Source organism: Serinus canaria, chromosome 9, assembly GCF_022539315.1.
Source record: "Serinus canaria isolate serCan28SL12 chromosome 9, serCan2020, whole genome shotgun sequence".
NCBI classification, from domain to species: domain Eukaryota; kingdom Metazoa; phylum Chordata; class Aves; order Passeriformes; family Fringillidae; genus Serinus; species Serinus canaria.
In genome coordinates this window covers 14186937-14214654 of record NC_066323.1, presented here as the reverse complement: position 1 = coordinate 14214654, position 27718 = coordinate 14186937, and the positions used below count along the sequence as shown (strand labels likewise).

Sequence of the window (27718 nt, the reverse complement as noted above, 5' to 3'; positions counted from 1 at the left end):
AATATTTCCATTCTTTCACATGTCAAAGCCAAAAAGCATGAATAACATTCTTAAAAAAAACCCAAAACACTCCAGACTAATACTGAAAAATACATGATTCCTTGCTGGCATGTCACACTCTGGTGTTTTGAGGATGAAACTCATTTCCATTAATCACCTAAAACTCTTGATTACTGAAGTTTATGCCAATATGAGTATTGTTCAATTCTTCCCAGTGACTTCATTGCAAACTTCATTTCCATGAAATGGAAGGGGTCGCATTAGGAAAGTGGGAAAATACATTGAAGAAGTCCTCTTTACATAAACGAAGTAAAAAAGTTTTAAAATTTGGTTTCGTTTAGTAAAAAAGATATTGCACCATTGGAAGGGATATGAAAATTCATTAAGTACTGGATTCTGCAACTCTTCAACAAACCCAGCAAAAATAAAATGTTTTGGGTTATTACTTCTGTGGGCTCACTTTTTGTCAATGATTAGACATTGATTACCCAGGATTTCTTTGAAACCCTTAATTAAGTCCTTGAAGTAAAAACTTGTCATTGTTTCTCTTTTTTTTGGCAGATTATCAGAAATCAGTTTACTCTGATGGCTGGGTCTGACTTAACCAAAAGTAAGGGGCTGATTAACTGGAATTCTCTGGATTTACAGCTGTCATGGTGGTTGCCCAGATTAGACTTTCCTTGCTGCAGTATTGACACAGCCTGTGGACGTAGGAGGGCACTGATTATCAGCTGCCAAGAGCTTTGTTCTGCTTCCTGAACACCAGGACTACAAGGCCAAATCTGAAAGATCTGTGTATCCTGTCTTTTTAAAAAGGGCCAAGAGGAAAATGAGTCAGATAAAGTGAGGAATGAGCCAAGGGGCTAGGGAGCTCAGCTGGATCCTTGTCCCTCAGTATCTACAATCAAATTATGTTAATGTTCAGCTACCATTACACACCAGTACAGCAGCACTGGGATTACACTGGGGTTTTACCCTGTGGGCTAATGAGGCTTATGGGACAGCAAAGAACACAGATGGAGCCAGGGTTAGTCATGGAGAGAGAGAAAATAGAGAAAACCTAGAGAGAGACAATATACCAAGCAATTTCTACATGTTCAGCTGGAGGTACAAAACACTGCATTTAATTTAAAACTTAAAATCTTTTAGAAGCCTTGGACAGAACTGTTAGCAAAATGACACACAGTGCTAGTGAAGTTCCCAGCTACAGGAAGTTACTTACGCTGGTGGACTGTCTCCACAGTACTTCCCAATTCTTTTAGCATCATTGATTTCCCCACCATTAAACACTGCAACATAGTCATATCTGCAGTAGTTGTCTCTTTCCACATCAAACTTCTCAAACTTTAACTCTATTAGCTAAAAGGAAAATGGAAATAAGTCATTTAGGTTTTGACATGCAGAATTTATTAATACTTCTTGTAGTAAGTGACATCTTCATATTCATAAGTACTATTTAATTTTAATTTTCTTTCAGTAAAGTAAAATTCCTTAATCCACTTAATTGTAAAGTATTTTAATCCACGTGACCTCTCCAACTAGTAGTTCAGCATATGACTCTAATATTCTGTAAAACATTTTCTTCTCAAATCTATGCAAGTAACTTCTGATAAACTTATTTTATGAGTGAATGTTAGTAGGTGTTAGGTGTTACAATGCTCTTAAAATAACTACAGCAAGTGTAAGCAACAGAAAAGGGGCTTTTAATGTCATTGCATCTTTCAAGATACACTAAAGAAAAAGCAAAGGCAAAGCTGATACGAGGCATTTCACTGACTTCATTAACAGCAGGGCCTAAATCACTATGGTTGCCAATGCTGTCTATACTTGATGCAGAATTAAAAACATTAGAAATTAAAATGTTGATAGAAAGAAAATTAGCAAATAGTAAAACTAAACCCAAGAGAAAGTTAGTACTGAAAGGAATAGTGTTTCCATGTCAGATTTCCATAATTGTTGAGGCTTTACAAGTAATAAATGTGAACTATTATCATACTGGTATTTCCAGTACTAATGAGATTATCTCCAATGACTTTTATTTATGGATTTTTTTACTTAAGGAAAAAAAAACCCAACAATGTAAAAGAAAACAGAAATGGAATTTACTACTCTGAAATGAATTCCTGCAGAATGACTCTGTCAATCATGTGTGGCAAGGAAGGGAATCACAACCTAAATGCTGCATGGAAACAGAGGTAATATATGCATTTAGGTTGCTTCTTAGATGAAGCACAGCAATATTTAAATCACCTTCCCATAAATAGCACAAATAAGGCTTGAATGACAAGACTGATTTATGCTGATTGTAGATCAACCTTTATAAAGATCTGACTCAAACAAAGATGGTATTAAATCTTCTAAGATTGTACAAAGAAAAATAAGTAATTTGTACATGGCACGTACTTTATTTGACATAGCAAAAGTTATCTTGCTCTACATTTATAGCAATGATAGCCTGTTATCACCTGATGTCTTAGTTTTGCTTGGATATAGTTTTGCACTATTAAGATATTTAAGGCATAATTTTGTTAATTTTGTTTCCCATGAAGTATGAGTAACATTGGGGGACTTGATTTCAGAGATGACTAACAGGCTTGTTTCAAAACCCTCAGTATCATGATGAAAAAAATGCACTTTAAATGGAATACCCATCTGAATAACATGCTTGTGATCAAAAAAGATGGTATAGAAAGAAGTAATGCAACTGGGAATAGAAATGCTAAATTTTCCCATAGCAGGCAAACAGCAGGCCATAATATCTACTTCACTATTGTTCAATAAGTGCACTTTCACTGATAAGTATTTCATGATAGAATAGAAGCTCTTCATGATCAGGAGAAGCTCCTTCATCTTCTGTAATAAATAAGGTAATTATTGGTTTGTATTTGAAGCAACAAAACAAGAGTGTCTTGTTATATTGATCACATGGGAAATAGAGACAACACCACCTAAATTCTGGCAAATGGAAGACTGGGGAGCTTTATCTGTGCACTTGAAGAGAGATGCTTATTCACTACTTAATGGAAAATGGCACTGTTAAAATTCTGCCTTTTTTCCATGCAAACAACCACTGTTGCAGTACATGAATAATATATATTTGGGAACAGGTAGATCTGTGGAATAGTCATCAAAAGGCACAGAATATAATGCCCTTATTTTTATGCTGATATAGCCTTTCTCAAATCTCTGTGAGCTTAGGAAAAGTTCTTAGGCTTATCTAGAGACATTTGGAAAGAACCAAAAGTAATCTGCAGTTTACAGATAAGGGTTTAAAAATCACTGCCTATCTACAGGATTGTTAAATGGCCTGTATCTAGCAAACAAGGAATGTGCATTAAAAAGGAATACAGAAAAGACTAAGCTGACATACTGCTTCAGTTCAAGGGAGGAACTGTCTTCGTAAATGCAAAAGTAGGAAAGATCAGAAGAATATATTTATCTGGGGCAGCTTTTTTTATTTCAAGGATTAGTCATGAGCGGAAGATGAAGAGGAAAGTCATCTTTATATGTAAATGAATTTTAAAAGCTGAACGTGGCAAGAAAAGTAACCTACCAAACATGCTTGTCAACCCAAACATTCAATCATTGCAGACCTCCTGCTAAGATACAGAGCAGATGGCTCAGCAGCAACCAGAAAATGTGCAGTTAGGATTGAGATTCGCCCTACAGTGTGGGGAACACACTTGTGTTTGCCATGCGTGGCACAAGAGCCCTCTCAGTCTGCAGTCACATCTCCTCAGCTCCTAATGAAGTGGTAACAGATGCTCTCATGGCATCTGGCTAATTAAGCAAGCATGTTATGCGATGGAGCCTACAAAATATGAAATAGAATAAACTGCTTTTATTAAATTCAATCAGCTCTACCTGGGTACCTCAGTAGTAAACTGCAGTAACACCAAAAATGCTCAAACACTGTTAGACTTAAATGCAGCATTGGTCATCATCACGTTCGGTGCTGAGATGATCACACGCCCTGACTTCATTTGCACGGAATTTTTTGAGTTAAGAAAATAATCTTTAAACCCTCCTTGGCTTAAAAGCCTCAGCAGTCACAGATGCTTTAATGGGTTTCATTTCGGGGGGTGTACCAGAGCGTGGCCCTGCTGAGGAAGCACAGGAGTCACTGGGGCGATGGGGGAGCGGAAGGCGGGACGGCCGGAGCGTGGCCGTGTCCCTGCCCGCCGTGCAGGCCGGGTGCCATCGCAGTGTCCCGGCCAGCGTGGGTCCCTGCAGGCGCTGGAAGCTGAGCTGTGCCAGCTGGGCCTTACCTGGTTCTTCGGGGCCACGATGTGCCAGGAACAGGTGACTCCCGCGGGGTAGTCCCGCTCTGGCCAGTTGGGCGTGTGGAAGGAGCCCGAGGGCTTCTCCAGCCGTCCCCCGCAGTACTGGTCCCCTGCAAAGCAGCGCAGCGCGGGCCTGAGCGCCGCTGAGGGCGGCAGCCGTGCTGAGGAGGCACACGGCCGAGCCCTCCGCCCCAGCTCGTGGGGGGCACCTCTGGGAAAACACAGCTAATAAACGGCAGCAAAACAGAGAGAGAGAAGCATTCCTGCAAACACTGGAGGAGGAGGAGGAGGAGGAGAAGCCGCAGGTACTGGAGGAGCCATCCCCGCAGCCCGTGGGAAGCGATGGTGGGGGCGACAGGCACAACCAAAGGAACTGCAGCCTGTGGAGTGTTCTTGATGGAGAGGGGTCTTTTTCATCCGTATCTCCTGCCCTCAGTTCCAAATTAAAATCTCCATCAGGTGTGTAATCCTTATCTACAATATTATTATGAACCTTCTCGTTAAATTAACTATATCCGGGCACAGTTATTTACTGTATCGTTCAATACAAGTTTACAGCTGGTAGGCCTGATAAATTATCACTTGCACTGCCTCTGCCAAACAACCTGTCTAGTCTGGTATCATACCAATAGCAAAAGCCTTGAAAAAGAGTCACTAACTAGGCAATACCACCTCCCTGTGACCTCCCAGCCTCTCACTGTTCATACTCTTCCCAAGTACAAGGCAACGCCTTTAAGTTTAGTAATACCTGATGAATTTTGCTTTGATATGTTTTTGTAAGTGGTTTTAAACCAGGACAGAAACAGACAACCCACAATGTCCCATGGTACAGTGTTCTACTGCTTCACAGGCCACAGAGAAAAATCACCCTCTCCTTTCCTCTGCAGCCACTTGCTCATCTGGTTTTTATATTGAAAGAGATGGATTGAGGTCCCCAGTCACTTCCTCCCCACCAGTCATGACTTCAAAGCCCCCTCCTACAGTCCCTTTGACTTTCTCTTTTCCAGCATGAAGAAGTTAATGCTGTGCAGTTGATCTCTGTGTATGTGATGCTCTTTTAACTCTGTCATACTTGTTGTCTCTGATTCCTTCTGATAATTTGATCATATTCAGTTCTGAGATGGGAACATCAGAAAGGCAAACTTTATTCAAGATGTACATGCATTATGGTTTTATAATGACGTGGGTTTTGTTGCTGTTGTTTGGTCTTTATTTTCTTTCTAAAAATTATTAAGTTTATGTTTCTTTTTTGATACCTATTACGCACTGAATTAATACTCAACTACTGTTTTCATAAATTATCTACTTAAAATCTAAGATCTCTCTTCCAAAACAGTAAGAGTCAATTCAGAACCTGCTGTACTGAGCACAAAGTTAGGGTGTCTTCCCCTTATATGCAACATTTATCTATATTGAATTTCATTTGCCCTTTTAATGGCTAGTTATTACCAGTTTACTACTAGGTACAGTTCTTCCACTACTCTTAGACTTGTCAGCCTTTCTCCTTAGTGCTTGCTGAACTAAGATGTCTAAACAGTTACGCTTTGCCATTTGCTAAGCAAGGTAATTAATAAGTATGTTGAATAGCACAATCCTTAATATCTCTGGCACCACATCTTTTAAAGCATTAATGTGGCTCTGGATAGAGCTGAGTTATATTTGTCTTCAGCACATATAGAATGGTTAATTACCTCTTTCGTGTGGTTCTGCTGCAGAAAACTTTGCAATGAATCCACTCCCAGCAGTATTAGCATCTGAAGTCATCTGCACCAACATTTTATTGCTGCTGGACACCAGGGCCCCTGGTTTCACAGTGCCACAGAACCTGCCGATGCGCTGGCCGTTGGCGTGGCCGCTGTAGATGTCCACAAAGTCATAGCGGCACAGATTGTCGCTCTCCAGGTCCAAATACCGGAAAGAAAGCACCACCACTTTTCCCTCTGGGACCTGCAGAGAGAGGGAAGGAGGGAGACATGCATCTGGAAGGGTGACCACATATCTATCAGATCCCACTGTTTGCATTACTGTTTTCATACCCTTCAGCTCCTGTCAGATGAGCTCTTTTTGTCAACTGTATTCCAGGCACAGCAGTTTTTAAAGTAACTTGGACCAATCCTTAATACAAGGCTCTGGCCATCTCTTGCCATTATCTCATTTCTGATCCAGCACATCTGCTAGTCAGGCTCATGCAGTTAATTATAAACAAGTTCAACTTGGTGTGTTTCTCTTATTTTCTGCTGAAAGTGTAGAATCAGCCATGCAGCTCCCTGTCACCAAGCAAAGTGAGGAGGATGAGGATGAGATGAATATGAAAAAAATATGGAACAAATAATTTACCATTTTAAACAAATGAAATGGCCTCTCTCTATGATTTGTGTTACCAAGTTTCATAGTTTGAAGGAGGTTTTTTAATTTACTGACATACATCTTACATTTATAAGTAAAATTGGAAACTTCATGGCTAACATTGTACAACCCTAATATTTAATTGCTGCAGTGGCTGCAGTGAAATAATTATATTTGGAAAGACAATGTAAAACTATAAACAGAGAATTCAAAAGAACCACTAGTGGGTGTCCTCAATACAGAAGAGATTTTGTTTTCTGAAACATCTGAGGAAACATTCGACAGGGCAAATCTTGTTTTATGTCTGCATCTGTGGACATTGCAAAAGAGACAAGAATACAGAGAAGGATGTAAATTAAGACAACATAATCATTTACAAGGAGGAGAACATTTCCTAGAATATAGTTACAAGCTTTTAAGAGAAAAATCAGCATACTGAGAAGTGAAAACTATTCAAATAAAGCACTTAATGCTGTGCAACAGAACTGAAGAAGGGAAAGAGTATTTTAAAGTATAGAGAGACCCTAGACAGGCAAGTGTAATTATCTGCATTCAATCCATATCATGGTAGAGTGGTTAGCTATTAAAATAATTGCAGCTGTTCTGCTTTACTGAGACACTACTATAATTTTCTGCTTTAAACATACACTTAATATATCTGCATTAAGTTCATATTTAAGCCATGTTATTTAAGAGTTCATGATTTTTTTTGATTCCTTAACAGTGACTCATTTTAAAACACTGGTTTGAAATAAACTAAAACTAAACTGTTCCTATATGAAATTGTCAAACTGTTTTAACATTGAGTCTCAACAGTTAAAAATTGCTTGTCAATTATAGATAGAAGTGCTATAAATGGAAGTGACTGCTTTAACCCACAGAAGATACTGATAGAGGCAGCAGCTCTAGATGTACTGAAAAATATGCCGTAGGTGTGTTCAGGTTACTCTCTCATGTGGCTGCTTTTATGTCCAGTGCTGATACTGATCCTGCAGCAGGACAGACTTCTGCTTGAGCTGTTCTCAGCTGCCCAAGGTCCATGTGCACACTTCCTGACCAGCTCCACTGCAGTTCCTGCTGCTGGTTTCAGAGAACTTTCTTTTAAGTTCAAAGGTCTCTCAAAAATGCATTCAGGGCCCCTGTGCTGGTACACATCACTGCTACTACTACAAAACCACCGTGAGCATAATCTTGAATTTATTCCTTGAATCACTGCTCTCATATTTACATCTCTCACTGCATTCACTTGTCTTCTGGTCTGAATCACTAAGGAACATTAAGGCTTGGTCATTTTAACATAAAATGAGCTAAAATGAATTTGGTATTCCTGCCAGAAGATCTGAATATTATTTATGGTTATACTACAAAAGTCTGTGTGACTGGACAAGTAAATTCAGAAGTGCTGACAGTAAAATTAGTTAGATAAAGTCAAATTTAGGCAGTTAGATGACAGAAGCATTTTTCCAGAAGTATGTATGTAAAATTGCATATGCTCTTTTGGGGTGGAACAATCATTTTCATAAGTTTGTACAGCTGGTATGATAGGATGCAAATAGGGTGACCTTTAAAGGTTATCATGTTTTAAAATAAACTATCATGCCTACAGTTAAGTTTGTCCAATATATTCCACAATAGTTTCTTGCAGCTTTGGCTAAAACTTGCCCATCTTTAAGATATTTCCCCTTTTCCTTCCCCTATTTTTGAAAGCTGAGCAAAAGTTGCTCTAGCATATTAGATTAAACAGTTTTATCAATGCTTATGAGATTTTTCCCTATTTTCTCAGCCTGAATTGCTTCTTTGAATATACCTGCTCTCTCCCAGAGTTTGAAGAAGGAAGTGGAAATGTGAGAGGTGGTTGCTTCTGGGGTACAAAAAGGTCATTTTGCTGTCCTTGTAGAATTGCACTCAGATTTAGCCAAGTGGTTAGCACTCAGTAATGCTGATGGTGCTCACTGACAGCTTTGGTCCAGGAGAGCACTGACCCAGCACTGCTTTACTCACACCAGCCCCAAGGCACTCACTCTACCCCTGGGCCTGCTACTCTCTTGCCACCTCACAGGGACAGAGGGAAACAGGACGTGGGACAGACCCCTGCTCAGGAGGGAGAGGATGCTGGCAAAGCTGCCAAACCCTAACTGCAGTCAGCCATTCACTCAAGTCTTAGGTTTTCTGGTTCATTATATCAGTCATTCTGTGCAGGGTTCTGCTCCCTTCTCTCTCCACCACTGGCTACGCTATGCTGTACTGTACTATGCTATGCTATACTATACTACACTATACTATACTTTCTAAATATATTTAATTGTAGCTTTTAATCTCTGCTTCTGTCAGCTTAACCTATGTGAACTTGGTCAAGACTGTTCCCCACAGATGTACTGACTTCTGTTTCATGACAGTCTGTAATAAAATGTGTAGGAAAAACTCCGCCACATGGTCACGAATGTTTAACGTGGAGCCTGCTGCAGGTTTTAGTTGTCAGAATAATCCTTGCTCATGTTTAACTGAATTTGGAGAGGTAAGTCATTTAAAGAAATATGGCAGGCCCTTAATTACAGTCACTACTTACTGCTATTACTTTTATTTTTAAAATATACTTGCTTATTAAAATATTTGTCATTCACAAAAATAACAAATTTGTTCCAGTATGTTAAATCAGTTAAAACTTTGTGGTCTGAGTAGATGACAATGAAGTACAGAGGATGGTGGTTCCACATTCTGGCAGCAGCTGTTCCAGTTTGCAGTACTCCCAAGAAATCTTGTGCTAAATACAGGCATCTTTGCATAACTGTGCTTTTCTTTGATTTCTACCATTTTGCTTCTTTAAATGTTGAGAACTAATGAGCTAAAATCTGCCAGTGATTGTCCCAGGACATTTAAAATATTGTTCCATGAGAAACACGGGGGAGCAAGCAAAGGCCAGCATGACTCAGTATTGTTTACTTTGAGCCACATCTGAGCCTGATGCAGTAAGATGGGATACCTCAGAGGAAGAACTGGAAGGAATTCAGCTCTTAAAAGAAAAGACAAAAAAAAAAAAAAGAGGGAGGAGTCAAAGGAAGAATGATGTGATGCTTCCTCTGCAGGGTGTGCCTTATTTTTGTTTTATCCATCCAGTTGGTATCTTTAAATAACAGAGGCACTTCATCCTCTGCCTTTCCTTGTCACAAAGAGGGCAACCGACCCATACTCACTCTCTGCTTCCCTTATTTTAACTATATGAACTTCTTTCGGTTCAAAAATTTTGATGCTGAACTACTGCCTTACTCCTATGAAAGGCTAAAGAAATTTTTAGAGGGAATTTTTGTAGAGCGTAATTCCCTAAAATCATCTATGTAGATTACTGACCTCTACAGAAGGGCATAATTATTCATGTATACAACACACCTCAAAATAAGGTCTTGAGATTGTTCTTTCTTATCATTCATTGCAGGTATTTCATATGTTAATCAAAGTTCAGTTACCTTTAATGTAGTGATGCTGCTTTTCTGTTCTGACTGAATACAAAGTCCTCTTCATCAAAATTACATGGTTTAGACTATTTACTTTGAAGAGAGGAAACCCCTTAAATGCCAACTTTCACAAATATATTTTGCCTAACTTTTAAACCTGTATTGGGTTGAATATATACTGATATATGTTTAATACAAAAATGCTGATTGTAAGCTTTGCTATAGCAGTCCCAGGTAGAGCTGAAAAATACATCAACGACCTGCAAGCCAAATGTATTATTTCTCTCTTCGGAGAATGAATGTAGAAGTTATTTGGAGTTACATCCTGGGAAGAACCATGATTTCTGCCTAGTTGCTTGTCTATCTCCATCTCCAATTTTGAAAATTTGTATTAGCTTGCTCTTCCTGACAAGGGCACTAGATTCTGTTCATCTTTTTCTTTTCCAGCAATACAACCAATGTGTAAAGACCTGTTTTCAACTGGAAGGGCAGTTTTACAATGACATAGGAAAATGAATGCTTAAAACATAGAAAAAATTATCTTAAATATTCTGCTCCCTCAGGGCAGATTCCCAACTGCCCTGATAAGAAAATTTTTCAAACTTTGCTTATTGTCAGCAAACCTGCTGGAACGCAGCTCCTGAACCTATAAAACATAACCTTACATAACTCTGACAGTTTTCAGTATTATTGTTGCACATAAAGTTGTTGGAGTTTTATGGGAACTGAGCAGTCTGCCGGAAAAACATGGGACAGCAGTCCAGATTCTTGGACTGTGTGACACATTTCTGTGAGGTGATGGCCAAGAAGGATTCCAGAGTATTAAAAGTAAGTGTATAGGACATATTTCAGATAAAGCTATATACATTACTATAGGAAAGGAAATAGCTGTACAAATGACTTAGCAAAGCCAGTGAAAAGCTGCTGGGTAGTCTGCCAAGGCTGTAATAGAACCACAAGCATGTGCTGAACACTTCTTAGAGCTCTTAGAATAGAAAAGCTGTTTTCTTTAGCCAGCTGAAAAAGTCACAGTCTTTTGAAATAACAGAACCATAACTGACTTAGACTCTTCCAGCTTTAACAAACTAATTGAAAAGATTTCAGATGATATTTGAATGCTACATTGCTTTATCTGTATTACCTGTAATGTTTTCTAAACCTGTTTTCCTCTAAAGAACGAATTAGCTCTCATTCTGCATTTCTTGTGCAGATGAGGAAATTCTGTGGTTGAGAAAACAAGAGCTTCACGCTTCTCGTGACCCAGACATAAAGTAAATCAACGTCTCTATCAGTCTTGCAGACTTGTCAGATCCTGCATTAGGAGAGTGTTTTCAGAAAGGTGTTCACAGCCCTTGGCTAAAACGGACAGGCAAATGTCTTAGTCACTTTCTAAGACCAGATGCTAAATGAGGAAGACTAACAGTAACTACAGAGTATTTCTTCATGGCAGTGTAACTGGCTTACTTACTTGGGTGCTATTACAAGCTATTCTGAGCCTCAGCAATATTTGGTGAAAGGATTTTGTGGTATAAATTCAGGCTAACCAGACCCTTGAGTGTACCATTTTGCCACAGTTTGGTAAACCATGGTCTTTTTAAAGAGAGTACAGGCCTGGTCTTGCAGGTTTATTAGTCCTTGCCTTCCCTGCATCCCTCCTGCACACCCAGAAGACACAGAGCATTCTACAGTTGATGGGGGAAAAAAAATCAGCTTGGCTAAGTGAACATTACTTTTAACAAAACAGGCATTAAATGGGCTGAGGGCACAAGCAAGCCTGGACTACTCCAGTTGTGCAGCCCTTCTCTGGCTTTGGGCAAACTGCAGAGGACAAGCAGGAGGCAGTCAAATGGCAGCACAGCAAAACACTGGGAGTCAGGGTGATCATGAAATGACAGAAGCCATCGAGTTCCTCCCATTGTCAAGAAAGCTCAAGTGCAGACACAGCTCTGCTACAGCTCTGTAGAAATGCTTCTCACTGTGCCCAGGCTCACCTGGATGTTGGCATCTTGTTAGCAACAGCCACATAAAGTCTGCAATTAAAGCACTCTGCATGGACTTTCCAAGTACAATAATTTGTTCTCTTCTCCCTCTACCCCCATATATGAAGGGCAGATACATGGCATGATTCAGTAATTGCTTCTTTAGTGCTGCCTCCATTTGTTATCTAAGTTTTTTAGTGGTAAAAACTTCATGCTGTTATAAGCAAAATTAGTATCTCCCTCCAGATTCAATTTTGATCTTTTGAACATCTAATACTTAGTTATACTGGTAAATTAATTTTGTATGTTTTTCCTTTTTATTTAAGGCATGTGTGTATGATTCCAAATGCAATTTGCATCTGCTCTTCAGATGGCAAGGTGGGCCATGCTGATTGCTGTCTCCTCAGCCCCTCAACAGAAAGGAAGCAAGTTTATGGGCATGCACCATGTTTCACATCCTCTCCTGGATGAGGTCAGACACGGCTCAAAGGTAACCTCTAACTAGTCCCCAATAGTAACGCAACAGAAAGGTGCAGAAAGCAACTCTGCAGCTTCACTGGGATCTCTCAGATAAAATGATTAAAATCACAGCACTCATTTGGTACGAGAGTTGTTTTAAATTGAACATTGTAAACAGATCAATGTCTCCTGCTCTGCGTCAGCATCTCTATAGTAGCAGGAAACAATTATCCTGTGACATCCTATTCTCCTGCCAACACCTAGCCTGTGATGCAGTCTTTCAACTGAACTTGTCTTTAGTGATCCTGTCAACACACAGACTAACTTATTTTTTTATGCCATCCTATTTTTTCTGTAGGCCCAATGTCAAGAGAGTTCTTGGTGAACCATGTCTAAAAAGGAGAGGAAATTTGGTGGGCAGTTTCAGAGGACTTACTTTGTGCAGATGTGAGGACAAGTAATCATTCACTCACATCCCCTTCTCTGAGTCTGTGGTTCTAGACACAGGACATCTACAACAGGAGTATTTAGTCCTAGTTGTTTCATGGAATCTGTTGTCCATGAATATGATATCTCTGCCCTACAGTCTCATTTCAGCATCAAAATATCAATTGTACCATACAGTTCCATTTCACATAGTAATTTATAAATGTAACAACACTTCCCTACTGCTATCATCCTGCTGTATGACAAACTCCAGATGTACTGGCTGGCAGAACACTGCTAGCAGCACACTTCAAGCAAACCTGCCTGGATTTTTTTTGGGTTTGACTGAAACCTTTTTATACGTTGTCTTGCCAAGAAATTTAGCTTTTCATACTCACCACCTCAAATCTTTTCTTTGATAGAACTCACTGTTGCTTTCCTCAGTGACAGAAGGGGAGATGTTTGCTTGTAAATGGGTTAATTTAAAACAATTAGAGGTGCATCAGGGAAGTCAATGAAAATTTGCTTCTGATATGAGGCAAGGCCAGTTCTGTTTCAGCCACTATTATCATATTACATCAACCCTAAAAAGCTCCAGATAGCTGAGCTTCTTTGAGTTACTGAGTTCATTATTGCATTATTACATGTTACCCCATGTAAAACACAGTTTAACAACAAATAGCTGTTCATTGTCTTCAGCACTGATTTCATGGTATTAAAAATTCTTACGGTGATTTTCCAAGTACATTTGCTGTTTGGTGGGTACACGCCAGGAAATCCTTCACTCCCAATAAACCCTGACTCTCCAGATACAACTCCTCCACATGTAAACGTAGGCCTGAGAATAATAGAAAAAAAAATCATTTATTCCTTGTATAAGAGGCACAAACTGTCTCAACAGCTTAAATATTTAAAGCCATTGCTAACATGGAATATGTTTAATCCTTTCCATAAAATCACTATTGACATAGAATGTACAATTTAATGTGCAAACTTAGGTGTAGAAAAAATTAACTACTTAGGCCTTAATTCTGGTTCGACACAGACTGTTATCTCTCCCTCCTTTTTTACTTCCTAAGAGCAGTGGTGTGCCAATGTGATGGATCATTGCAAATTGCTATTATAATGGAAAAAATATTATTAAAAAGTCATTAGCAATGACTTTTTATAGTACATACAGTAGTAGTTAAACTAGCACTGATATAACAATTACTTCTCATTCCTTTCTATGCCTTGAATTTATATATTTTAATCAAGGAAGTCTCTGGTACTTTTTTTGTACCTCAGTAGCACAACCCACCCCGTGCTGAGCCCCATTCCTGGTGCTGAGCCCTGTGGCCCAGCTGTGCTAAGGGCTCAGCTCCAGTGCCGGAGCCGGCTCCGGACACGCCGCACGGACAAGCGAGAAACCCAGGAAAACCTGCGTGGAATCACAGCTACTGCTGAGGACACGAGGGTGAGCGAACGCCCTGCCGAGCTTTAGACACCGGGATGCCTCGCCCTATTATACTGTTATGTTAGAGAGGTTACAGACTACCCGGCACCGGGCTGCTCTCGCAGAGTCCCGGGCTCCGTGGGCAATGCTCCTGCCTTGATGCAGTCACGGGCACTGAAACACCCGCGCACCCCGCGGAGGCACGGTGTGAACGCGGCTGCGGGGGACGAAGGGAGGGACGGGGACGCGGGGACAGAGCGGCGCGGTACCTGTGCGGGGGGGCGGCGGGACGCGCCGCCGCCAGCAGCAGCAGCAGGGGCGGCAGCAGCAGCAGCGGGACGGCGGGCGGCATCTCAGCGCGGCAGCGGCGACTGGGGCAGGACTGGGGCCGCGGAGCCGCTACTCCGACCGCCGCCTGCCCCTCCTGTGGCTGCCAGGGCCGGGGGAGGAGGCAAAGGCTTCCGCGGCCCTCCGCCCCCAGGGCAGGGGCCCGGGCAGGGCCGCCCTCTCTCCCCGCGAGGGGCGCGGGCGCTGCCCCGGGTGTGCCCGGCCCCGCCCCGGTGCCTCTCGGGGGCTGCGGGCTCGGCCCGGGGAACTCCCGGCCCCGCGCACTTTGCGCCCGCGGGTGCTGCCCGGGCGCAGCGCCCCCCGTCCGCCGCCCCGCCCCGAGCCCGCAGCCCCCCGCGACGCCCCGCTGCCGTCCTCAGGTGGCACAGTGCGGCTGTTTGTCCCGGGCATGAATGAACTCAGTGTTACCGGCTGCGCAATCGTCTGCAGCTCCGCCAAAGCTTGAAAAATAGTAATGCTGCTTTGAAATTTCTTCTTTATTTAAATTCTAAAGTAAACTTGAAATGCTTCGTTTTGTTTACCAGTGGGTAATCCTGACCCGTTTAGTAGCATTTTCACTCTGGCTGTGAAGGATACTCTTTAAAAGGCTGTGGCAGAGCATGCAGTGATGAACTCAGTACTTGGGTGTTTTACAGAATTTGGGCCAAAGTTGTTTGACTGAGAAAAGAAATTAAAAATTAAGTAAGTATTCTTATTTTGAACACAGTATTCTTATTGAACATGACATTTGAAAAACACCATTGTTAGTGCTATTGAACAATGACATACAGATTATCACATCGATAAGAGAGAATTTATGTTCTGAGTACTGCTTTAAAAATAACCTGTTCCTCTAACTGTTTTTAAGTACTTCTTCCCATATGTGTCTCTTGCAGGAGAAGAAGGTAAGTCTGTAGAAGTGTTCAGGCACAGCCAATTGAACAGACTTGAGGAACGAAACAGAAATTCTCCTGCATATAAGGCAGAATATAAACCTATTCTCTTATTTTTAGTTCATTTATTGAGCACTTAACATTCCTATTCCTGCAAAATACAAAGAGTGGTCTAGCTACCAAAACTTAAAAGAGGTGCTCTTGATTAGAGAGGATGTTCTGAGGATTAAACAGAAAGTGGATGCTGCAGTTCAGCAGTCATGGTACCTGTACTCTGCTTTCCACAATGCTGGGTGAAGGAGACAGTAGACTAAGCTGGATTCATGCTTGCTGCATTTCCAGGAGGGGTTTTGTGGGAGAAGAGGTGCAGCTGCTATTGGAATGTCCCAGATCTTTGGAGGCGGCCTGCAAGAGGCTGGCAAGTAAGAGGTGCCAGCACACACAGGTGTTCCTGTGTGCACAGAGGCACTGGAAGACAAGAAACAGCAGGGGCTGGGGGGTGTGTGGGTTTGGCGAGGCCCAGGATTTTAGGAGTGCAGGTTGCTGTGTTGGCAGCCAGGTGTGAGGGCCTGGCCTGCAGCCCTGAGGAGAGGCTGCCACATCTTCCCAGTGGGACTGGAGGAAGGAGCAGGACACATCTAGGCAAGACTTGGTGGAGAGTTGGGGCAGGGAGTCCAGCTCACAAGAAGGGGGCTGTGGAAACAGAGATCATAACATTGTGAGAACAGAGATGGTGTTTGCAGCTGGGTTTTGAACTGATTTTAAGTGACAGAAATGGAAAGTAAGAAAGCTAAAAAGGAGACATTTACTTACACTATGTCCAATGAGATGCTGGTTAGCAGCTAGAAGTTTAACTGGTGCCACTAGGTATATTGGGTGTAGTCATGAAGGTATAATAATGGTGTAATATATCACATTAGGTATATTATAATGATAATAAAAATTGTTACATCTGGAAGTCAAGGTGTATGACAGAAAGTTGTGTAATCCTCACAGCACAGACACATGAGTTCCTTGCTGCTCTTTTTGTCAATGTTTTTTTAGTCTAGAGAAGACCCTCTATTTTACAAGAAGATTTCAGGCCTAATATCCACTGAAGAGCTGTTCTCCAGGCAAAACCACCAACAAAGGCTGTTAGATCTCATGGATTGCATGTTCCAGGACTCCTTTTATATGTGGTTACTGCAGATTTTGCCTCATCTAAAGATAGTTTTAAACTTCTGAACAGTTAACACCTTAACGGTTCTGCATTGCCACCCAAGTGTATCTACAGATCCGTGCAGCAGCAGGGCAGTTCAGGCCTGTTGAGCAAACTGAGGTGATGAACAGGCTGCTGGGAAAGCTCCCAGCCCATGCATAGCCCATGCCATGCAGCCAAGCTCCTGCACCTTTGCCAGTCAGGAAAACAGCAGCATCACTCCCTGGCACTGCCTGTCCAGAAACACACCCTAAATGTCTATCCCCTAAACACCCTCAATCTGTTGTGCTGAAGTACTTCTTCAGAGCCCACTATTAAATAGATTACGAATACCACAAGTAGTAAATGACAGACTATAAACAAGGCTCTCAAATTAAACTGCATTTACCAAATGTAAATTATGTTGCTAGAGAGAATTCACCCATGAACTAACCCAGAGATGTCTGGCTGGTTTCCATCAATGGCTGCAGAAGGAACAGAAAAGTAAAAGGCCAGTAAGTAGTTACCCATAAATAAACGTGTTAGCATTGACATTAATCTTCAGCTAAATTATGATCTGTTAGGAACACAGAAACAGGAGTGACCTTTCTTCTTCACCAAGCCCAGTCCTCTACTCTTGCAGGGAACCAAATAAAATAAACCCTTTCATATACTGATGGTATTTCATTTTTGAAGTCAGGAAGCTGCTCAATCAGTATCTGTTAGAGTCCCTGTCTTTTTGAGATAAAACCATGGAATACACAGTTAGGAATTGTTTGTAGGTAGTGGATATAAATTCAGCTAGAAAGGTTTGAAGGTCAAACCCAAAAGATGGCAGATTTACAGTCTCATTCAATCTTAATTATGCTGCCTTGTGTGTGTATGTTTACATAAATGATGCATAGGTTATATGACAAAAATAGTATGGAGTTGCATAAGCAAAGTGTCTTTCTTAATGTGGACAAAAGATGTCTAACTTTTGACAGTTGACATTGCAGCAAAAGTTTTCTACAGTAGTTTCTTTTTGAAGGTAGAACAAAAACTATTTTCTGTCGTGTGTCCCTGAGGTGACAGATCTTCAGGCTTGGAATGATAAATCTTTAGTGACAGACATTTAATGTATGAACTAGAGAGCTAGTGCCATAGTAATTATAAAAAATGCGTGGTGTCACAGGGTGTCATTGCCTCCTGCAGCAGTCTGGCAGAAAAGCCAGCCTGAGGGACCCCTCTTTCCCCACCAGAAGCTGCCAGCAGTCCTGGGCTCAGCTAGTGATGCTGGTGATCCAGGGGTGAGGGCTTCTCCCTATCAGTCACTGAAGAAAGATATTTTGTACACAGAGCTGACAAGAGACAAATTTCCTAATGAATGTCTGGCAAGTGAGACCTTGTCTGCCTGAAAATGAGACAGCTACTGAAGTGGAAAGTGGAAACCTCTTCCTGAAATGTAACCCTGTGTAACACACTGTCCCTGAGCTGTTCTTTGAAAAGACTGTAAATGTTGGTGCAAACCTCCTGTGCCTCATGTATCCCACATATATATTCTCCCTGACATCTTCCCTGGGACAAAGTTAATCATAATGTTGCTGTGCAGCAGCCAAAGTGGGCTGCTGACCTGACTGAACATGAAGCTTAGCTTATGCTCCAGCTTTCAGGCTTCTCACCAAATCTTCTTTTCTCTGTGGAAAGTCACCTGGACAAAATACCTTGGCATTTTGTACCACGGCAAAAGACCTTTCAGTGCTCTCTTGGTGTTTCTGTACAGGTCCTGTTCAGCTGACACTGTGAAATTAATTTAAATCTGCATAAATACTGTCAACAAACACTCCTTATTTCATTTGAATCATAGAATGGTTGGAGTTAGCAGGGACCTTTAAAGGTCATCTAATCCAACACCTCTGCAATGAGCAGGAACTAGATCCAGTTGTTCAGAGCCCCATCCAATCTGACCTCAAATGTTTCCAGGAATGAGGCATCCACCACTTCTCTTGGTGTTGCCACCCTCATAATAAAAAAATTCTTTCCTCATATTTTATCTTTTAGTTTAAAACCATTACTCCTTGTCCTATTGCTATAGACCCTATTAAAAAGTTCCCCCCAGTCTTTCTTGTTAAGTCCCATTCACTTATTGAAAGGCTGCAGTAAGGCAGCTCCTGAGCCTTCTCCAGGCTAAACAACCCCAACTCTTTCAGTGCAGTCTGAAGTGCCAAGATCTTGATATTTTCACTTCCAAAAGAACTTTGGTATTTCCTGCAATTTCAAGTTGTCCCTTTTCATAATAGCATTGGAAAACATGCAATAGAGAGGATTTATCCCTATTTTCTTGATAATATAAGCACCTAAAATAACTCTTGCAAACTGATATGCCCAGCCAGTTTCTAGGATTCCCAGATTTGCTTAGATCTGTAAGACAAAGAGTTATCCATATTGTACCTTCAACTGAATCTGCTACTTCATAGAAATAAAAATCCACACAAGAATTGTCACTGGAAAACTTGCAGAGCCTCCAGGCTGAAAATTTCACTCTTCTTTCTTTTCGTCTGTCAAGTTTTGCTCTTGGCTCATTTATCAAATGACAATATAGTTTCTGGCTTAATATAAAAAATGTCTGTGATGAGCCATAGACCTCACCTCCCCTGGTTCTTCTGATTCTGAGATACCAAATGTAAATATAGTATTGACAGTATTCCCACACCTTAAGAATGTAGGAAATTATTAGGAACTAAGCTTACATTCTTAACTTTTTTTTTGTCTCTTTGCTAGTTTTACATCAAGTAATGTCATATTTAATACAGTTCTAAACTTCATGTTTCATTTAAGCATTTAACAGAGACCAGACATTATGCATTAATCAAAAAAGCAGTAGAGTTTTGCAGTATGGCTTTTCTAAATTACCTTCTGGTGTTTCCATTTGTCAGTTTGGGTAATTCTAATATCAGTTTCTACTTGCCTCTTCTCTTTGTAGGAATACAAACTGATATCCAATAATTATTTTTAAAAAATGCTTTACCTAATATTGTTCAAAGTCAATTGCTTATCTGCCAGTATAAGCAAATATTAAGGAGAATGGTGCTGATTTATCATTACTTGAACTGTTTTGCATCATAATATAAAAATTATGAATTAGGTAACTACTGCTAAATGCAAACATTCCTGTAACGAAAGAGATCTAATCAATATCAAACAGGATGCTTGAAATATTAACAATGTGAGCATATACTCCTTCATAGTACAAGACTCCTAAAAGATTGCTTCAACACTTCCAGTGAAGCATCCCAGGGTCTATTGACCAAGAGCAGGCACTTACAATGACCACACAGCATTCACTCAGCAGGTGTAGAAATGGCTAAAGTATCAATCAGAAGAAAGGATTCTAAAAAACCCATTTTTAAGCAAGTGCTATTTCCCTAACAGTGCATTTTAAACATAATAGTCCAAGACAAATACTCAACATGTAAAAAGAACAGAAGCATAAAGTATGGAGTAGAGGGCCCTAAAATAAAAAAAGGCAGAGCCCCTGAAGTGGCAGCAGGTACCTGTGAATCAGGCAGCCCCACGGCCAAATCTTCCAGCAGCAGACAGAGAACAGAGGAGAGGAGCAAGGCACCTCAGTCTCTGCAGGTCAGCTTCTGAGCTCCAGCATGGGGCAGGGCATCAGCAAGGGTCACAGGGTGCTATTCTTATCTAAATAGCTGTAAAAGCTAAGACAGATCAGCTAGCCAGTCTTGATGTAATCTAAATCAGCAAATCTTCAAGAGGATAATATTATGAAACAAAATTACAAAGCAGATTCCCTTAGCTTTGGTGGATGTGAGAGATAAACTGAGATCATTAATTTTGTTGTCCTTGTGAAGGAAATAGGAGAGCAGCTAGAAAATTGTGTCACTAAAATGGAAAAAATAGACTTTCTGTTTCTTGGTACAAAATATAATACTTAAATGAGGGTTATATATGTATATAAATCATCCTTGGAGCCATTTTTCTTGTTTAATAACAAGAGTCACTTATGTCTGCATATGAATAAATTTCTGGAGATTTAGATCAGAGTCTGGTTTATAGATTGAGACATGAAAAGAGCTGATATTTTGAACAATCTACTGTACTATAGCGTCCTTTCCCTTCCAAAAGCACCATCTCCACTAGACACTGTTCAACTCAGCTCTGACCTGAATGAAGTGAGAGTGTGGAGCCAGTGCAGTTACATGACACAACTGTTGCTAACAAACTGGTGATGGTCACAGCCACCTTCCCTTTGAGCTGGCTGCAAGTGACACTGGAGGCACAGGGTAAAGACACATGGGACCGCCCTCAGGAGTGTGTGCAGTGAGAGGCTGTCAGGTACTCTTCGCAGAAGTAGGGAAAGAAAAGTTGTAAAAGGCATCAAGGGGGCTCCAGATAAGTCTCTTTCACTATGAGAGTGTGCTTTCAGCAAGAATGCTGTCAAAACCAAAACTGGAACCTCAAGAAAAGAAGGTAACTATTTTTTGTGTGTGTGCTTTAATTCTCTGGCATTCAAGAAAGATTTTAAATCGTCTATAAATAAGTAGGTTCGTATTAAGGCATCTAGCTTCTAGTTCCCTCCCCCCCATTTTTGTTCTTTTCTGTCTTCTGAATGCTGTAGTTGCAGGATAGAGATGTTTCTAAAGAGAATCAGATGTGTTCTGGTGTCGTACTCTATTGCACAGGTGATACCTGGGACCTGAGTTTCACAGTGCAGTTTCACATGTAATAAGTTTGCTGTTACTGGCAAAACAGATTTGGAGTTAGAACTAAGCCCTGTGAGAAACTGTTTCCTGCCACTGCTGTCATTATTTTTCCTGAATTTCTCTCTACATTATTTATAGGGCTGGACATAAAAAGGAGAACAGTTGGATCTAATTTATTTACTGTGAATGCTCTTAGGAAGAAAAGTGTTGTTCAGCCAACTAAAATCCTACTTTCCTACTTTTACTGATAAGAAAACTCCCTATCTGCTTCTAAATTACCATAAAGGGGACAATTAGGAAAAAGCACTCTACAAAATGTGCAAATGATATGACAGCCTGTGCCACAAGAGATGGGAGAATACCATCAAATTTCCATCAGCTGTAATAATTCTTGCACTTGTTTTTTTGGCTTGAAAAGTAGTCCCTAACTTAAAAGAGCAGTTCAGCAGCTACATCTGAATGATAAACTGGGGGAGCCTACATCTGAAGGACTTCCTTCTTCAAAGATGAAAATGCAGAACAGGGAGAATATCCTTTCTTTAACAGGCAGGTTAGGCCAAGCCAAGACAGCCAAAGTAATTTGTGAGGGAATATCTTTATACAGTCATTCTCTGCCAGGTACAGCATCATATTGATGGTACAGAAAGGCTTCCTGGGTCCCTCCTGCTGTTCATGCTGTGCCCTCAGTTGTCCTTATTCAGCACAGAGTCCCTGGCAAGAAAGTGTGTGTTGCATCACTGATGTTCCTGTGCAACAATAAATTGTACCAGGGCTGGGCAGTTCTGACTGCAGGAATTACAGACAGTCCCCATGGCCTACTTCCCATCAGAGTACAGGGGTCATGGAATGCAAAACTGGGGCCAAATTATTTCACTGGTGGCTGGAACTCAGCTATTTGCCATGTGCATTACAATAGTGAGTTTACTTTTTCTAAGTGCTGAATTACTGCCCTGGGAGATGCACACATGCGTTCCAGACCAGAATTCAGAGTTTAGCCTAATATTATGTTTTTTAAACACATCTGTGATCTATTATGTTGCTGGGTAATGATTTTCACAGAATCCTTGGTTTTTAATATGCAAAGAAATTTCACTGTCAATATCAGTCTCAGCATGGTATTGCAAAGAACACATTTGAGTATTAGATAAGTGCTTCTTGCTATGGAAAAAATATTGCAGGTCATTAAAATGTTAAAGCATTAAGGGGAAAAGTTATATAAAAATGGAAGGAACATACATGGAAATTTTAGGAGCTGGGACCAGAGACTTCTAGATAGTAGTAATTTTAGTTACAAAATATATCAGAAAAGTAAGCTAAACACTGGAAAATAATTATATGCCATCATCATTATATGCCTAAATTAGATATATACTTGGTATAAAAATGCTTGAAACTTGTATTCAGTTCTAACTCCAGAGCAGTCATTTAGTACATTAGGAATCAAAAGTGCAGTGCCAGAATCAAGCAGCAGTTTATCCTTTTTGTATTCCAGAAGTTGCTTGTTTTAATCCTTTCAAGAGCCTCAGACTGGTTTTGCTTTAACAGTCTCTGAGGAAATTTCTCATATCCACCAAACAAAATAAAGGCTGGACTGAGTAAGTAATATTGTAATTTAATTTCAATGTTCCTAAACTATACTTGACTTCAGTTTGGACATGGACACTTGAGCACAGGCAACTGTTTTGAAAGAGTCTTTATGTTTAAATCCTTCTACTCACTTACTGAAAGGGTACTTTGAGATGAGAAAAGTCTTTCCAAAATCTAAGCCTGGTCTTTGGGCTTATTCTTGAGATAGCAGCCAAATTTCATTTTAATCCCAGCAGAAAAGGAATGAAGACTGCCTGCCTCTACCATATAACATTTTCTGGTGGATGGGAAGGATTTTTGAACAGGGAATCAGAGAATTTGCAAGGATTGGTGAGTATTTATTTAACTTACCTATTCTGCAGTTGGAGACCTGTACTGCTGTAACTCTTCCACTTCAAAGCAATTATGCCTGGCTTTCAGCGTGCATGAAAGGCTGATGCAGCTCTTGTGGTGTTTTATGTAATCCATCCTTCTTTAAGGGGTGCAGTGCTTTGCCTGAGGTATGCTGAGCCAGCATTCCTTCATCTTTCCAGATGTACTGCAGTGCACTGATCATAATTATCCTGTGCAGTGTCAAATAGCAAGAATTCCTGCTGTAAATAGGAGCAGATGTAGATATGTGATGTGAGGTGTATAGATTCTTGAAAGGGCATGAGAAGAGCTGATTCATATGGAGCCCAAGTGCAACCAGTAGGTCATGATTATTATCCTGTCTATGCAGTACAACATCCCTGGATTCAGCTTTCCAGCTAAGTTTTCAAAGCTCTGGGATCTTAGGAACTTAAACCCTGCTGACACGTTTCTCTGCCTTGACACCACACTCTAAAATGTTTGCTGGCCTGTCTCTTGGTTATCACCCATCTCATGGTTACAGGTTTTACCCAGGTAAGAGTGTGACTCTGTGGATTCCTTAATAATTTTCTGTCATTATTAACACCAGAGTCTCCTCTTAAGTAGCCTTTTTCAATTATCTCCTTTTAATGTAAGTCCAGTACATCTAATTCAACTAAGTCGTTTCTGAACTCAGTGTACTGTATCTCTGATCTGCCCTGGATTGTTATTTTCTGAATTTTTACCTGTTGTGTCACTTTTACATTTTCTGCAATGCAGAAGACACCAGTATCCATTTCCAGTCAAAGTCTAATGCAAGACTTAGACCCAAAAGGTTTTCACTGTAAGAAAGTGATCACTGTAAGAAAGTGATCTAACTCCTACCTGTGTTAGAGAGTAATTCTCCTCTGCTCTGCAAATTCAGGTTTCTGCCTCACAGCAGTGACCTGACTATCAGCCCCTTTCACTGGAACAGTCTCACTTTGTAAAAAATACTTAAATATTCATGGAGCCAGCTGGTGAGAGAAAAACAATGCTCTAGTCTGATGGTTCAGTAACCCTCCTGAGGAGGGTGGAGGTGTTAGTCCCAGGCCCAGTGAATGTGTAATTATTTATACAAAGTAGAACAGTGTCAACAGGAGAAATGACAAGTCCCATCTCCCAAAAAGTTTCCTTGCAGGAATGGAGAAGTCTAAAGGAACAATAATGCATTTGCCAGAAATCTGCCAGGCATAGTTAACAACACTTAAACAAACTCTAAAAATAATTTACAGATTATTCCTGAAATAGCTAAGCTTTTGGATGAATAGATGTTCTTCCACATCTCTGAGACAGACCTTGTTCCTCATATTGAGTGAACAGGCCTTTCATCCTCCAAAGCAAAACAGCTCTTAAAAATAGAAATCATTCAGAACATATTTTAAGAACTTAGCATCTCATAACATCATGCCTCCATCCTTGCTTCTCTTGACATCAATGGAAGGAAAACCAGTATTTATATGTCCCACAAGCAGATCTGTCTCTTGGAGAATGCTGCTCTATAATGGTTTGTGTCTGACAGGAATAAAGAACTCTTGAGACCTGCTTGCCAGTTGAATAGCGAGGGCTGCATGGAGCTCCAGCAGTAATGTTTGTGCAGAGTCCTGCTGAAAGCATCAAGCGAGGCACAGCTCTTCAGCACAACTGAGTTTTCATTGAGCCAGCTATGAGACAGACAATGTTTCAGGCAACAAATTCTTGTTCAGGGCTAAGACAGAAGGACCAAGCTTTAAGGTACGTGCAGGCTGAGGAGAACTGCTCTCACTTTATCTCCATTTGTGAATTAGACAGTGTGTCACAATTTTCTAACATCTTCTTACAGTTTTATGAGTTTCTGTTAGAGAACTCAAAGAAGCATAGATAGTTCTAGTGCACATGCCTAACCTACAGACACCCAGCTTGACAAAAATGGCATCAGGAATTAGAGATTCACTACCTCTGACTTTAAAAAATGAGTAAAAAAAACCCTGAGAGGTTTAAGCTTTAGTCATCAAACCCAGCGCTGCCTGAAAATTGTTTTTAAAGCTCAGCTGTAAACAGTGTTGTAATAATTCATATTACGGTAAGCATAGAGTCATATCCCTTTTGTTAGTCATATGTTTGGCCAGTAAAATGACTTTCATAAAACAAAAAAGAATTTGTAGTGTGAAAGGCCTTTCAAAGGAATGTATAATTAAAGAACAGTAGTTTCTGACATCTGGAAAGAAATTCTGGACTGCAGAGTGATAAATGACCTGTAACCTTTAAAACATTTATTTTCAGATGAAAGATTTTCAAAAAAAATTTTGAATGTTATCTGCTGCATAAGCAGAGAAGACTGTCTTGAAATTCAGAGATGGATGGGACACAGCAGATTTCTGCATCTACACACCTTATGTAAAAGCTGTAAAGAACAGGCAGCTGTCAGCAAGAGGTAAGAATCCATCAAGTGATATTGTGATGAATACTCAAAAGTTAAGAAGTTAAATATTACATAGGCTCTGGCAGATGAAAAGAGAATGACCAAGCAGCAAATACTGCATCAAATCTAGTATATGTAGCTGATGCTTGTAAAGTACAGCCTTAAGTGCATTCAGATTTTGAGTTAAAGATGAACAAAATTTAGATTATTACAACAAATTAAAAAGTTTTAGTACTTCTAAAGCCATAGCAAGGAAATAGAGATTTTTTTAAAATCTGCTGGCATTTTTCCCAGGTGGTGCAGGTCAGCATTTCAGGCCTTTTTCTTTAAGAAGAAATCAAATTCTGTCAAAGAGAGACTGAGGCAGTGGCAGTGGTCATAAAGCTGGGTGCTAACATCACATTCCTATTGAAATTCAGTGTGAAACTGGTATGTAACTCTAACTAGTGTCTTTCAAATATGCTCCAATGCCTCTCCACTCAATTCCTTGAGGCAAGGACACACAATTTACCCAGTGTTACAGGGAAGAAAAGGAGGCACAATTGTGTACATGTATTCTGAATATAGTGCACATTTGGGGTGTGGACCAAACTAAGTGCAGACATTGCAATATGTACAGAAACGTGAGCAAGTGGCACGGATGTGTGTATTTTTGGAGGAAGCAGCATGTCTCTGTTCCACTCATTGCTCTGCTGTGTTCACCACAGCACCATCCACAAAACACAGCCCAGCCCAGGAACCAGACTTTGGGTTAAGGGGATGAGTGCCCCTGGCCTTTGGAAATAAGTGCAGTAAGCCACTACCTAGCTGAGGCTGAGGTGTCCTTCAGTCTGGGGTGTCCTGCAGGCTGTCCCTGGGCACATGCTCACAGGAAACAAGCTGTTCTCCTGGCCCAGGATGTGCAGGCAGTGCAGATGTAAAATTCTGCAGGTTTAGTTTATTGCTGCCTGTCCTTGGGTGTCTGATCTGAGTTTTCAGTCATGACTTCATAACTGTCCAGCCCTGCTCCTGCCTGTGGGCTGTGGCTGTGGCATGCTGAGTGTAACCTGCCTCCTTGCCTCAGCTTACTCTGGTGGTGGCTGAAGGTGTGAGGCTGGGATGGTGGCACTGCACAGCAGGGAGCATGAGGCTGGGACCCCAGGGGAGCTGTGGCTGTGCAGCTGCAGGATATGGGTCCATGAAGGTTTTGCATTGTAGCTCAGAGACCAGACCCCTGAAGCCTGGCACTTCTGCATCATTTTAGTCCTTCCTGTTAAGTCCGTGGGTGTCACATGAATTCTCTGGAGGCTTAAGGTAACTCTTAACTGAGCATGGGTGAGAACACTGCACTGTAACACTAGCTGGACCAGAGAATTACTGCCCCCAGTAGTCATAGCTGAGCAACAGCTTACAACTATGTTATTTTATTTTGTTGACAGCTAGTCCCAAAGCAACTGATACATTTGCAACTTCGTCTCTTCATGGAAGTAATTAAGGGAATGTGAGAATTTTCAAGAAAATTCTTTCGGTTAAGGGATAATGTGGAAAGTTTTATTTCCCCCATTACATTTCTATTTCTTCTATTATGTTCCCATCATAAAATAAAAATCTTTGAATATACAATTATAAGTGAGGTCTGAAATTAAAGATTTAGTGTCTGTATACCGTGGAGATGGTTGTACTTCCTACCTATAAAGAGCCATATGAAACCCCAGAGTTCTTTTGTAATTTGTGTTAGAGGAATTGTAAGCACATCACTGAAACTCCCCCTGCTAAAACCTTCTGAAGAGTGTTGTAGATGAGAAAACTCCCTGTCATGTGAAGCGTTTCTATTTTTACCATGTCACTAGGAAGAGTCACTATTTACTGCATTAGCTATAACCTAAGGAGATATGTCCTGTGGCA

The 27718-nt window shown here is 40.8% G+C and overlaps 1 protein-coding gene and 1 long non-coding RNA gene across 2 annotated transcripts in view; one reads left to right on the top strand and one right to left on the bottom strand.

Moving 5' to 3' along the window:
- Positions 1-14761, bottom strand: part of PCOLCE2 (procollagen C-endopeptidase enhancer 2) — a 21120-nt gene extending 6359 nt beyond the window's left edge. Inside the window, exons 1-5 of the mRNA XM_030227289.2 lie at positions 14647-14761; positions 13672-13780; positions 5975-6230; positions 4269-4393; positions 1223-1359 (exon numbers count right to left, since the gene is read on the bottom strand). Of these exons, the coding sequence (XP_030083149.2) occupies positions 1223-1359; positions 4269-4393; positions 5975-6230; positions 13672-13780; positions 14647-14729 (710 nt within the window). The 5' untranslated portion in view covers positions 14730-14761. The remainder of the gene's footprint in view (positions 1-1222; positions 1360-4268; positions 4394-5974; positions 6231-13671; positions 13781-14646) is intronic.
- LOC127059927 (uncharacterized) lies at positions 14288-27718 on the top strand. The gene is made up of 5 exons (XR_007778278.1): positions 14288-14398; positions 23301-23394; positions 24956-25167; positions 25696-25846; positions 27253-27718. It is a non-coding gene; the product is annotated as an uncharacterized LOC127059927 (long non-coding RNA).